The 15,038-nt window shown below is 41.0% G+C and overlaps 1 protein-coding gene across 2 annotated transcripts in view; it reads left to right on the top strand.

Annotated features, from left to right (window-relative positions):
• Positions 1-15,038, top strand: part of LOC126094613 (phosphatidylinositol 4-phosphate 3-kinase C2 domain-containing subunit alpha-like) — a 243,258-nt gene that overhangs the window by 100,958 nt on the left and 127,262 nt on the right. For both annotated transcript variants that reach the window (XM_049909092.1, XM_049909091.1), the window contains exons 16-19: positions 3,925-4,113; positions 5,942-6,167; positions 6,686-6,832; positions 9,475-9,720. In XM_049909092.1, coding sequence (XP_049765049.1) covers positions 3,925-4,113; positions 5,942-6,167; positions 6,686-6,832; positions 9,475-9,720 — 808 coding nt within the window. The remainder of the gene's footprint in view (positions 1-3,924; positions 4,114-5,941; positions 6,168-6,685; positions 6,833-9,474; positions 9,721-15,038) is intronic.

The following is a 15,038-nucleotide window of genomic DNA, read 5'->3' as shown; positions in this document are numbered from 1 at the left end:
ATTTGAACTATTTGTTCTAGGTACTGTTCAAGGAATGTATTAGTTATGTTTTGTAGAACGTGTTGTCACACCCACCACTTATGAAATTGTAATATTATCATTTTATTGTGGGGTGGTTAAAAATCTCCTCCTCCAGTAATAATTTGATTGGTGAAACATTCATATTAGTGGACTGCTGTTTTCACTAATGTTTTCGGTTACATCTGTAGGTGAATCTGGTAATCGATAGAAGGGTCCAAATATAAGTTTGTGCCTGTAATTGATACTGAATCTTAACCATCTATCTTACATGGGGCTTCAGTTTCTGTTTCAGTGGATGTGTGTGTCCTGTTCACTGCAACAAATACATCACATGAATTTCCCAGAAGCCTGTCCTGTCGATACACACTTCAATTTTCCCCAGATATCTCACTGCTATCAATCTCTGGCTTTAACCACTCTTCCTGTGTTGTCTAGTGTAAGGCGAACAGCACAGCTTTTTAGGAGTACTTCAAACTGTAGCACTTTGCACTTTGTTGTCAGTTAATCACTAGGATTTTAATACTCTTACCTGTAAGGGACACTCAGTCAGCTACCCGAGGAGGAGCCTCATATTGGTAGTGCACAAATGATCTTAAAGCGTTCTTGACCCTATGACACAAGTCTAGGAAGTAGAGGCCTAGCTTGTCACAGAACCTTCAAAGTCTCTGGTTCAAGCCTTCCAGTACACTCGCGCCAAGGGGCCACAATTAATTCAGGGCACAATGCTACAGATTGTAAGCTTCATGAAACACTGTGAGTAAAGCAAATCTTCTCAACCTTCTCTGTGAGGCACTGGAATGATCAAACATGACTTTGAACCCTGATTACAGGCATTGTTTTCTTCAGTGTGTGCTACAACCAGCAGTTATTTGCACCCTCTTCTCTCAGTGACTTCTGGAACAGCCCCTTCAACATATTGAATGAGCCCCCCGTCACACATACACACTGAGTGCACCTTGTCTTCCTTCCAATCCCTTGCTGCCATCGCGCTAAGGTGCTTTGTTATTCATCATACACCTGAGCTGTGAGCAATAACAGACCACAAGCTATAAGTGTTTTCCACCTTTTGACATGACATACAGCATGTTTCCCAACAAATAAAATGAGCCTCACTCGCTCAGTTTGTTTCAGTGGAAGATAGTGCTTGGGACTTGTTGGTTATGTGGACGGATGTAGCACCATGAATTCTCCCTCATTCCCCCCTCCCCCTTGTACAGCACACCCAGCCTTACCACTGAAACATCATCACAGTCAAGTAATAAGTAGTGAAAGATCATGTATTTCCTGTACATATGACAGGATCAACAAGAGATGCTAGTTCTTTAGGTACCTTTGGTATATCTGGTACATGACTCTTGGTAGCCCTCAAAAAGTACCAATTTGCAGCAGCTTCCAATCACATAACAGACGTCAGGGCAATTTCTAGCTGCTTATGAACAACATATAGCTTACCCCGTGCTTGAGAACAGCATGCACAGCAAGGGTGCATTGGTTATGTTCAAATTTTTTGAGAGAACGGTAAACAAAAAACTTTAAAGAAAGCCTGCTAATTCTCTTTTATTAAAAATGAAATTCCTCCAGCTGTACTTACGATTTTATATTTACTTCGCTACTAGTTTCGACGTTGCGTCAATGCCATCTTCAGGCCCATACACTTAAGTACAGCTGGAGGAATTTCATTTTTAATAAAAACTATACCAGCTGTGTCCCACCTCCATCCAGTTTAAATATGGATGTATGAAGAATTCTCTTTTAGTTTCTGAAATCCAGCTAAAACTATTACTAATTCCCTATAAAAACTGGAGCAGTTAATATGCAAAACAAGGTTTCTATTAAGGCTACAGAGAAACTGGGGTAGGAGTTAGTTTCTGTAGCTTTATTGAGGATATAGGTGATGACAAACTCAAAAATAGTGTCAATTTACGTTAAATGCAGACAATAAACTCTCCTGTTGAGAGCAAAAACAAAACATGAAATGATATATTAGTTTCAACATACTCTACAACAACTGAGAATCACAGTCACCAATTTACTATGAAATATGTTATGCACTATATTCACAACTTTTGCATTTATGTAGTTTCATGGCACCTTCTACACTAGCATGCCAAATATGAACAAAGCGGTACCAGTATATCTCACAAAAATGACGTATATTGTGGAGCACATGTCTCTAAGAGAGGTGGCTAACGATGAAGTTAGCACACCGAAATGTCAATTATCATGTTTGTGTGAATTATGTTTGTTTCTACAGCTGAGAATTCATCCAACAGTTTACATTTAATTGTGCCTATCTGTTGCTCAGTGTCTCCCCTACATAGTGTGTCGTAATCATTCCTAATTCACATTATTATTCCATCCTGGATTTTTGATTGTATGAGTGAGACTTCAAAAATAACTTTTCTTAACATGTTTACTTTTTGCTGATGAGTCCCTGAGAGGAAAGAGCGAAGGTGAGCTGTCAACTACGCCATTGAAAAGTATGTCTTCAATAGTTGACTGACAATATTTGATGTAAGAGTACTCCACTTGTAGAAGTGTGTCTGTGTGGTAAAAAGTGTCTTAATCTGGTGTTTTAGAAATGTCCAAAAAGAGGCAAACTGTAGGCAGAACTATTTAGCCACAGTGAACAGCAGGTGCCTCTATAATGTCCAAATTTAAATAAGTAAGGAAACAAAATATTTTAATTTGTAGATTTTGGTGTAATTAGTTTCATGCTTCTTTATCTTTTGCCCATAACTCTTGTGAATCTCTTGTGTGCCTTCTGACAGCTGTTAACTAGTTTCTTCGAATATAACTGTTACCCAGGTGTTAGAGTAGAGATATTAAGTGCAGGAGTTGGCAGACAAAGCAATAAAAGCAAGGGAATCAAGCACAAAACTTTTTTTTCCTCCCCCTCCCCAAAATGATAGATTTTGTTAGTTATCCTCGAGGGTAGAGTTTGAGATGGATCACACGTTCCATTCTGACCACTGAGTGCCATGCATTTGCATATTTGTTGTTTATAATGCAACTGAGTACCCAGAAATGCCCAGGTATATATTTATTCCAGTTCTCTATTAGTCCATCTTCTCCTTCCACCTCTCTCTGTCCACCTCCAGCTCCCTCCTCCCCCCTTGTGTCCATCCCCTCCTGTCTCTAATCTCTCTCCAAGTTATTGCCTCTGCCCCAATAGGAGGTTGCTGTTTCTTATACCCATAGTATTTCTTTCCAGATAGTAAGTAGTAGTATATACATATTTTACATATATTTAACATATTTCACACACACATTTGTACATGCAGTTCACCTGTAATGGCAGCAGATTTTGCCGTGCAGTTTTGTTTTCACACAGCTCAATGTTTATGTTGTCATATCTCCTGAACTATGTATTTTACAACGATTTCGTAGTTGCATTCAGCAGCATATGTGGATATTGTCTGCGAAATGTGTTGTGAATAGAGTTAGTAGCAAAGAAGTAATGTATGAACAGTGCAAATGTATTAAGTGATAATTGTTGTTTACTTTCGTCATTTTCTGGGGCATGTCAGCAAGAAAACATTTTGTAAAGGTACGGAATTGTGTGTAAAGTCTGTTACAAGTTCCTATGTGTTCTTATTCTCAAATACTAGATGAATAAAGCCTTTGGTATTTGCACATCATGGGCTACTCTTCTTTTTCACTCCTACCCTACTCCTTTAATAGGTAGGTGGTTCTTACTCCCATAGCGATTTTTTTCAGACAGTAAGTGACACATGTACGAAGTTTGTTTGAAATAGGTCCAGTGGGTTAGGAGCAGATGTGGAACATACATACATTTTCATAACATGTATGTGTCTATACAAAGAAAAATTTAATTATTCTATTGTAGGAGTTATTTCATGCAATCAGTTAATCACATACTTGGTTGTTGATGATATACAGAACACCGGTCGAGGAACGTGAAGTGCTGTGGGAGAAGCGTCACTACCTGTACTCAAAACCAAAAGCATTGCCCAAGGTGCTTCTGGCTGCACACAGCTGGGATTGGGCATGTCTGGCAGATTTGCATGCCATGATACATAATTGGGCCAAAATGGACCCCCTGAGTGCTCTGCAGCTACTTTTGCCCTGGTAAGTATAGATACACACACAAAACTTCTTTCCTTATTCTGCTGTTTCCATTCTATTTCCTGCCTATTCCTCCTGTTTTCTCACTTAATCGTGTTTAGTAAAGTAAATTTCTCAAAGAAATATGAACAGCTTTTGAAGTGTATTTCACTAATACAGTGTGATAAAGATGTAGATTGCAATGACAGTGTGTGTGATGAGGATTTCTCACTGAAGCGCAGTAAACAATTGTTACTAGCTTAAAATATGTGGTAAATTATTGCTTGATTTACAATACTCAGTCAGGTATTTCCAAGAAGTACTGCTGTTCTGATTTCCATAGTATTTTTCCCAAAATTTGTTAGTAGTAATATTTTCTACTGCACCATTGTATAAGACTGACTGATCTAGTTGTCTGGATTCTATTGCACAGTTTGCAAGGTTTGCAAACACTGTTGGAAATTATTAGCCATTTCCTCTTTTTTTTTCAGTATCCCAGTGCACTAAAAATATCATTCAGTGTTTTGCAAAAGAACCTGCATATTAGAACAAAAATTTTCAGAGAGGACTGATGCAACTTTGTTTTATTTACAGTACTGTTTTGCAGTATTTAATTTTGTTGGTGTGTCACCAATGTTAATGTGGTGAATAGTATAAATATCAATTATACTGATGCCATCATTTAATTACAACAGGAGAAGATGTTGATCTTTGGAAAAATAGTTGTGAATAAATGGAGCAGATGATCATATCTTAATTTTTTGTGATGTTCATGGATCGAGTGCATTGTTGTAGATTGTATTCATGATTCCTGCATACTTGGCAACAAATTTTACACTTTGAGAGAATAAAAAGAAAACAATAGAATCATTTTTAAAAATCATATTTTTAGACCAAATGTAAATGGAGACTTAAACAGGTATGGAGAAATTTAATTGCAAGCAACTTTCTCTGATGTAAATAATAATTAAAAGTATCTTTAAGATTTTCTTACTGGTTATTTTAATTACATTAATATTTTGAGTTTAGATAGGATCAAATAGCATTCGGTTTAGGTTTCACGAAGTTGGCTAGATCACCCTGTTCAGAACATTAGCCCTTTGTAGAACTTCTGTAATTGCAGAAAGTTTTATTTCCAATGTATGGCTTATTTCTTGTTTACCCACAAACATCATAGATTTGTAACTTAGTTGCTGTTGGCAGCACAATCCTGAAACACTATGAACCTGATTTGTAAGAAAGACAAAATATTGAGCATTATATGCAAGAAAGTATTCCATTAGGACAGAGCTCGTAACATACAAGGAATTAATTTTTAAAAGTGCAGTCTATTTCATAAAATATGGAGGACTGTAGATAAACCTCAAAAGTCTGTTGGCCTTCATTGCAATGAATTACTTTTGATGGTAGTAAATAAGAACTTTAGTTTTTTGTAACTGCACAAAACTGATAAAATTCCAAAATAAGGAAAATGAAAAGTGCGTTCAGTTGTGAACCTGTGAAGAGCAGAAAAAGTTAATTTTACTTCTCAAATTCAGAGCCTCTGTTGGTTTTTCTTAATACTCTGTTAACTTTAAAGTGGTGAAACTAAAATGGACAATGTTAGATACAAAAGAGGAAGCTTAATTTCAGTCATGACTCACGACAAAATCAGAGGCCGCAGGAGAGATCTGATTTGCAGAGAATTAATTCTGTTGTTCATTATAGGTATATAGTCGTGTCACAAATGTTGATCAAGGGAAATAAATGTGAAGGTGATTTGTGTCATTTTATTGCAACATAAAATGGGAAACTGATCATAATTTCTGAGATTTCTGAAGTGAGTGTGTTATACATAAACTCCCTGTTCCAGCTTCCCAGATACAGAAGTGCGGCGTGTTGCTGTAACGTGGGTGGAAGACATGGGTAGTGATGAATTGGTGGATTTACTGCCACAGTTAGTCCAAGCACTAAAACACGAAACTTGGGAAGCTTCACCGCTCGCACATTTCCTGCTAAAGAGGGCGCTTATTTCACCACGTGTTGCACACCATCTGTATTGGCTTCTCACTCAAACTTTGCCAGGAGAATCACCTCAGGTGAGTAGCCTTCTTAAGTAAACATTTAATCTATGGGGCATAACTGCTTGTCTGCCGATAGCTGTTGTAGCTCTTGGAATTATTAGTTCCTTTGTTGCGAAGGGACGAGGAATAGATTGAGGCATGGTTAAAAAGGAATGGTTGGTTACTCAGACCACAGAATGATAGGGATACACTGTTGTGGGAATGAAAGAAGACCAGTAAGCCAATAATTTATAAATGATTCTCTTGTTGTGTCAGAATTAAACACATGTTCAACTGCAGTCATGCCTTTTACATAAATAATAGCCCAAGCAAATTATTGTTGTGTTTTACACTTACCAAAGATTCGAATTTTAGAATTTTTATATTTTGTGAGTTCACGATCCATTGACAAGGAGTGATTAAAGTTATTGTGTTTCATGTCAGTATATTAGAAAAATGTTTATTTAATTGCAGAGTAGTTTTTAAGGTTCTCACTATTAATCAAGTCATTGATTTTGGTACTGGGAAGAAGTAATACTTTTTTTCGCCCGTAGAACACTTCAGAAGCTATTCACTATGATGAGAGGACATTGAGTGAAGCCCGCTATTACCGACGGTTGCAGTTGATGCTTAGAGCACTGATTGCTATTTCTGGCAGTGCCCTGCGGCAGAGATTTTTTTCACAACAGCTGCTTGTAAAAGTAAGTATAAAGATAATTTATTTTGTAATAAAATGAAATGTCCATCAAAATAGTTTGCTCAGGGGAAGGCTAATAACAGGAGATATTTTTCCCCTCAAAAGTAAATAGTGCATAAGCCTTCTGCTGAATTGCAATATTAATCGGGTGACATACATTGTTATTTATCGTATATTATGAGTTTGTTGTACACAGTTTTGGTGTTTCTGCCTTTAAAACAGAACTAAGTATGCTCTGTGGAATTTTAAAAATGTTGATTAATCATCAAACAATGGAAAATCCAGGATGGAATGTAACAATATTATGAGAAGGAACGTTTATACTCACCATACAGCGGAGATGCTGAGTCGCAGATAGGCACAACAAATGATTTTCACACTTAAAGCTTTTGGCCAATGGCCTTTGTCAACAATAGATACACATACGCATACGCACACTCATGCAAACATAACTCACACACACAACTGCAGTCTCAGACAACTGAAACCATACTGCGAGCAGCAGCACCCGTGCATGATGGGAGTGGCGACTGGGTGGGGGTAAGGAGGAGGCTGGGGTGGGGAGGGGTAATATGGTGGTGGTTGTGGACAGTGAAGTGCTGCAGGTTGGGCAGCAGGGAGGGGGGGGGCAGAGTAGCATCTCCCCTATATGGTGAGTAGCAGCTTTCCTTCTCATGATATTGATTTATCATCATTAGAATCATATTTTGCACATAACATAAATATATAAAAATGAAGATGAGCACATCACTCTAATGCTGCTGCTTTCATGTGTAAAAAAATTGGAAGCACTCCTAAAGAAAAAAAATCAGCTTTGATTTTAATAATAATCATTTTGGTGTGGTAAAGAGCCTCAAAATTATTGTAAAACTTTTTGAATGTGTTACCTTTTTAATTCTGGGTTGAGTAAAAATGATATTTTCAGTCTGTAGTGGATGTACAGAGCAGAAGGTAGGAACACAAATAAAATCTATTGACGGTAGCTCAGCTTAAAAACTGGAAGTCTTCATTGAAACACACTTGTACACAAATAGTTCCTGTGTCTGATGAAGATGAGCACAAGTTGTTGAGCTGAGTTCCTGTTTCTGAGCCTATCCACTGTTCAATACTTCCACTTTATGTCAAGTGCTTATCTTTACTTTTTTTGCTAATTGTACTCTGTGCATTTGTTCCCAGTATTGTATGAATTTTATCTATTAATTTGTTAAATTATCATTTTCCTCTGCATTGTCTTATTTGCCAGTGAATCTGATTTAAAAGTAAAATTTGCAATTTTGCAAAAAAGGAAAGCATAAATATCAAATGAGCTCAGGCTAATTTAGAACAGTCTTGTCAAACAACGGAGACTCCATCTAGGAATATCAAATGTGAAGGAAAAGATAGATTGCTACTTACTATAAAGAACACAAATCAAGTTGTTGACAGGCATGATTAAATGACACTCACCTTAGCTTTTGGCCACAGCCTCCATCAGTAAAGAGGACACACACACACACACACACACGCACACACACACACACACACACGCACACACACACACAAAAGCAAGCACACCTCACACACACATGACTGCCAACTCGAGCATCTCGGGCCAGAATGCAACATCACATGGCATGCAAGCAGCAATCTGGAGGGGAAGGGGAAGGGATAGTAGTGTATGGCTGGGGAAAGAGACTCACCTGTCTGGTTGAATGTGCAGGGACCAGACTGCTAACAGGTGCAGCATCAGGAGGTTGTGCAACAGGGAACTGGGGGGAAAGTGGACAAAAAAAGGAGAGGAGCAGGGAAAGACAGGCAGATGTGTTGGCAGAGGGCTGCAAATAAACAGTGTGTGTGTGTGTGTGTGTGTGTGTGTGTGTGTGTGTCTCCGTGTCCGTGTCCTCTTTACTGACCAAGGCTGTGGCTGAAAGCTTTAAGTAAGTGTCTTTTAATAACGCCTGTCTGCAACTTTACATGTCTTCTTTATGGTAAGTAGCAATCTATCTTTTCCTGCACTGTAAAATTGTCTAGGTTAGAGCATATACTGCACTTAAAAGAAAATGTTTGGATGTGCACTAGTGGAATTAATGAGGGAGAAAGAGCCAAATTCGCAATCAGTGCTTTATCCTTGCCGTGCTATAACAATTCGTTATTGAATTTTTTATTAACGTACCAAGTCAGCAAATAGTACGTAAAACAGCTGGAGATAATTCTTATTGGGATGAATTACTTATCTGCTCAGATCTTTTCATTTACTTTAAAGTGCTGTAGCACATGTATCCAACAAGTGCAGTTTTGATTGACAATCACAATGTAGCAAGAGACTTCATAGTATCACACTGTTGCTGATGGGCTGTCTCTGAGCAATTGGCAGTTACTTAGGTGCATCATGCCCTGTGTCTGTAGGAATTCCGATGAGATTACTTTGCTGTTCTATAAAATTTTAAGTTGGAGGGAAGCAATCCAAAACTTAAATGAGCAATTCGTTTCTTCAGTGTTTTCATATTATTGTCTGTCATTTAACCCGTGAATTGTTTTATAACTGGAAGTGATACAGTTGCATTCATCCCAACCCAGGGATAGATAGCATTGTAATTTGAAATTGAATGTAAGATTAGATTGTTACTGTAATATAACTGTCAACTAATTTCGTGTATTTTCTGACAGAATATGTATGAAACGGCTGAGAAGGTGAAGAGTACAAAAGAATCATTGCGACTAAAGGTTCTAATACAAGAACTTGAAGTGCTTCATCATAGTTTAAATGAGAATCCGACTTGCTTACCATTGAGCCCAAGTTTAGAAGTTGGAGGTATCCAGGTTCGCACGTGCTCTTATTTCCCATCCAATACACTGCCTCTGAAGATAAACTTCTTGAGCACAGAGTCTGGAATTATACCTGCTATTTTCAAGGTAACTCACCAGTTCAGTGTGTGTGTGTGTGTGTGTGTGTGTGTGTGTGTGTGTGTGTGTGTTTATCTTGCTGTCTCATAAATTTTATCAACAGGAAAATTTACTTCAGCAATCTATAAAATTATGAAACATGATTTTGTTCTTACAGCAGGTGGGTTCCTCTCATTCTGGGCCCTGAGTAACCTGACATTGTTTTTTAAGTCTGACCAATTAATCAATGAATCCTCCCCAAGGAAAGAACTAATCATTCCAAAAATTGTAGTGTAGTTTACTTTTTTCAACAGAATAAATATTTTGCCTCCTGAAGATAATTTATGGCCAGCAGTTGTCTCATAATTTTGTAATTGCTGGTAAATCGTCAATTTTTATGTTTATTGGAAACCTTATCGCGTCCTGTCTGTCTTTATTCTCTACTCTTCCTCGCCTTGCCTTCTCTTCTTACCTAAAGTCCTTTTCTTCACTTTTTCCCAAACCATTTTCCTCCTAGTTTCTGCTGTACAGTACCGCATGCTATGCATTGTTTGCTTTGGTGTAGTGCTGAGCGAGGTGGGGCAGTGGTTAGCACACTGGACTCTTTCGGGAGGATGATGGTTCAGTCCCGCATCCAACCATCCTTATTTAGGTTTTCCATGATTTCCCTGAGTCGCTTCAGGCACATCCGGGATGGTTCCTTTGAAAGGGCACAGCCGACTTCCTTCCCCATCCTTCCCTAATCTGATGAGACTGATGACCTCGCAGTTTGGTCTCCTCCCACCAAATCAAACCCCAACGCCTTTGGTGTAGCATCTCCATAACTTACTGACAACATGGTTACTGTATCAGTTCTCATCTCCTGCAGTTATTTCTCATTAAACATTCATGTTTTTTGGAAAGTTGCGAGGCTTTATTATTAATGCAATATCGGAATTTTCTTGAACATTCTAAGTATATATAAATACGAGCATTCTGCTAAGCCTTGCAGTTCAGCTCCAGGTTTTCTTTTGCGTGTTCTCAGTTAATGTACTTTCATTGTTAAATGCTAGTTCTTGAGGTGACCCTACTACCCACCCCCACCCTTTTTTATTACTTTTATCTTCAGTCATCTGACTCATTTGATGCAGCTGGCATACCTCACGAATTCCTCACCAGTGCCAACCTCATCATCTCAGAGTAGCACTTGTACCCTAATTTCTCAGTCATTTGTTACATATATTCCAGTCTCTGCCATCTTCTACAGTTTTTACACTCCAAAACTTCATGAAAGTGATTCCCCAGTGTCTCAATACATGTTCTGTCATTGTATCCAATCTTCTAGTCAGTTTTTCTGTATGTTCCTTTCTTTGCCAATTTTGCAGAGAATCTTTCCATTATTTATCTCATCCATCCACCGGATTTTCAACACTGCTGTAGCGCCACACATCAGAAGCCATGACTCTCTTCTTTTATTTTTCTCCCACAGTTCATGATTCGCTACCATACAATGCTGTGCTCCAAAGTACATTTCCAGAAATTCAGATTAAGGCTAATGTTTAATACGAGTAGACTTCTCTTGGCCAGGAACACCCTCTTTGACTGCACTAGTCAGCTTCTTATGATCCTCCTCCACTGGATACCGAGCGAGGTGCCGCAGTGGTTAGACACTGGACTCGCATTCGGAAGGACGATGGTTCAACTCCGCGTCCGGCCATCCTGATTTAGGTTTTCCGTGATTTCCCTAAATCACTCCATGCAAATGCCGGGATGGTTCCTCTGAAAGGGCACGGCCGACTTCCTTCCCTAATCCGATGAGACCGATGACCACGCTGTCTGGTCTCCTTCCCCAAACCAACCAACCAACCAACCTCCTCCACTGGAAGGAGGGGGGTCGCCCACAGTTTTGTGAGTTCGTGTATGGTGTACATGGGGCTCCAAGCTGGTGCAGCCCACTCTCACCCCCCCCCCCCCCCCTCCCTGGCCAGATTTCCTTTCCCTCGCCCAGATTTCCTTTCCCTCGCCCCTCCCTTCCTGTCCTTGCTCCTCCCCCTCTGCCCCCTACTTCTCATATTTGTGTTGTTATATATGTCAACCTGGATATATGCTTGGTTTCCTGTATTTCTCAGTTTTATTCCCCTTTCCTTTATCTTTTCATCCTTCCTTTTCAGCATTTTTGATCCTCCTTTGGGGATTGACCTCCACTTTAAAATTTTTCTCTCCGTAATGTGAGCCGTTTCGGCAAGAACTCCCTCCATAGCATCTATGGCATGGTTACCTCTCCCTCTTCCTTTCCCACCATAGCCTCCCTCCATCCTGCTATGTCACCAACAAGTGTAGCCAGTCCATGGGTTGAAGCTGTTATGTACCCATCTTCTGTTAAGTATGTGCAGAAAGGTCATAAGGACAATAACATTGATACTGGTGGCTTTATTCTGTTTTCGAGGGAGGTACCCTCTCAGAGGTGGTCAAGGTTATGTATTGTCAATGTGACATGGACCTGTACATCCCACCACCCATGAGATGCTTCCGGTACTTGTGTTTCAGTCACATGTCTTCCCGATGTACGGTCAACCCTCTATGTGGTGAATGTGGACAACCACTCCATGATGATAAGAAGGAAAAGAAGATAGTGTATAAGTCCCTAGATCATTTATCTTACTGTGACGCTCATCAGAAATATTGCTGATTTCACCCTGTGTTGGTGACTTCTACCATTGCTTCTGTTACGTCCTTCCTTCTCCTCCCTCTTCCTTACCCCAGTCCTGCCCCTCCACGTGCCACTCTCCTTCTCTGGCTGGAGAAGTGTCCCCCCTTCTTCAGCAACTGCCAATGATAGAGCTCCATCTTTGAACCGCTCCCCCTGGTGTCTCTCAGGCCGGATGGCTGCTACCACAACTAGGCCATGGGACACAGTCTGTGCGCCCCAAGGTCACCTGCTCTCATTCCGTTCTGAATCTTGCAGAAGCCTGCTCTCCCTCCATGCTCAGCCCTCCTCAACCTCTGGAGGAGGAGGAGAAGAAGAAGAAGTCCCAGGACAAGGCCTCCTTGGTGCCCTTGTAGGTGGCATCTCCCCCTCACAACCTGAGTCTGACCTCGTATTTAAGGGTATTATCCCATTCTCATTGGTGATGGGTGGTGACCCAATGGCGTGATTGGCTCCAGCCCATCCAGCACCCATTAGGATACCGACTGTGCGTACGCAGTGGAACTGTAATGCGTGCTACTGTCACCTCCCATAGTTGCAATCCCTCATGTCTTTTACTTGGCAGCATGTTGTTCTCAAGGAATCTCATTTTACTGATGCTCACTAACAGAACCTTACGGGTTCTGTACTTTCTTTCAGAACTGGATTGGGTGTTTGAAGACTTCTGGTGGCGTTTGCACTTTGGTCGTACAGACGTTGTTAGTACATGAGTCCCACTTTGTACCTCATTGGAAGCAGGTGCTGTCTGGGTACACTTGAACTCTGTGGTTATGATTTCCAATCTGTATCTCCCTCCTCACAGGCCACCTACTCCTGCTACCCTAACTGCACTCCTTCAGCAACGTACCCCACCATTCTTCCTCTTTGGGGATTTTGATGCACATGACCCTTTGCTGGGCACTGGCTTTTAGTCTAGTTGGGGGCAGCTCATTGACCAGTTTCTTGTGGACCATGATTTGTTCCTTCTTAATGATCATTCCTACTCATTTTAGCTCTGCATGTACCATTGATCTTTCACTCCCTTCCCCTCCCTTTCTTCCTTCCTTACGCTGGTTGTCACACAATGACACCTGTGATACCCTTCCTGCCTCCAAAAGACCAGGTTATCCCACTGTTCTTTCCACCATGCTGTTGGTCTCTCTATACATCCCATGTTTACACCTTCTTTGTCAGGTTGTATTGATGAAGTTGTACGTGATCTGTCCAATAAGATAATCCACACAGCCAGAATTGCCATTCCCTGATTGACGGGCCCTGTTCCCATTGGCCAGTCCCACGGTGGAGAACAGCCGTTGCCACCGCCATTCATGATCGTTGTCATGGCTTGTAACATCGTAAGTGACACCTATCCTCTGCTGGTCTTATTATCTTTAAACATCTTCACGCCGAAGCCTGTTACTTAATCAGACAAAGTGGGTGTATTTGGAATGCATTGTCTCCTCTCTAGATTTTTCTTTCCCTTCGTCACGGGTGTGGGCTGCACTCGGCACCCTCCTGGGTTGTCAGTGGCAGTCTTCCGCTCTGGCCTTGTCCTTCCAGGTGGCATTTGTACAGATCCATCCAGCCTCCTTCTTCTTCCAGAAACAGTGGGCTGAAGCTTCCCACCAATGTTTTACTCCTTGTCAGGTGGAATCCTACAATGAACCTTTTACTGAGTTGGAGCTTCTTCTGGCCCTCTCTTGTTGCCACAATTCAGCTTCTGGCACCGATTCCATCCATAACCAATTGCTTCAACACCTCAGTCCTTCACAATGTCACTGTATTCTCCAGGTTTTTAGCCGTATTTTGCTGCAAGGCATTTTCTCCTCTCGGTGGAGAGACAGTATTGTGGATCCTGTCCTGAAGCCCAGCAAGGATCAGTCATCCTTTGATAGTTACCAGCCAATCAGCCTGATCAATGTCGCCGCCAAGTTACTAGAACAAATTGTGGCTTGTCGGTTGGATCCTTGGATCTCAGGCCTTTCATCTCCTTACCAATACAGCTTTCAGGGGGGACAGTCTCTGATCGATCATCTGCTTCAGTTGGAAACTGCAGTTCAACAGGCCTTCTTTTTTGGTTTTCTTTGATCTTTTTAAGGTCTACAACATAGCCTGGTGCCATCACACCCTCCTTATGCTCCATGAGTGGTCTCTTCAGGGCCCCCTTGACCCCCTCCAGATTTTTATTCACCAGTTTCTATTCCCTTATTTCCTTATTTGTTCAGACCCCCCCCCCCCCCCCCCCCCATGAACCATGGACCTTGCCGTTGGTGGGGAGGCTTGCGTGCCTCAACGATACAGATAGCCGTACCGTAGGTGCAACCACAATGGAGAGGTATCTGTTGAGAGGCCAGACAAACGTGTGGTTCCTGAAGAGGGGCAGCAGCCTTTTCAGTAGTTGCAGGGGCAACGGTCTGGATGATTGACTGATCTGGTCCTGTAACACTAACCAAAACGGCCTTGCTGTTTTGGTACTGCGAACGGCTGACAGCAAGGGGAAACTACAGCCATAATTTTTCCCAAGGGTATGCAGCTTTGCTGTATGATTAAATGATGATGGCGTCCTCATGGGTAAAATATTCCGGAGGTAAAATAATCCCCCATTCGGATCTCCGGGCAGGGACTACTCAAGAGGACGTCGTTACCAAGAGAAAGAAAACTGGCGTTCTATGGATCGGAGCGT

Source organism: Schistocerca cancellata, chromosome 8, assembly GCF_023864275.1.
Source record: "Schistocerca cancellata isolate TAMUIC-IGC-003103 chromosome 8, iqSchCanc2.1, whole genome shotgun sequence".
In the NCBI taxonomy this organism is placed as follows: Eukaryota; Metazoa; Arthropoda; class Insecta; order Orthoptera; family Acrididae; genus Schistocerca; species Schistocerca cancellata.
The sequence above is the reverse complement of the archived record's forward strand: the minus strand, read 5'-3'. Positions and strand labels throughout refer to the sequence as shown.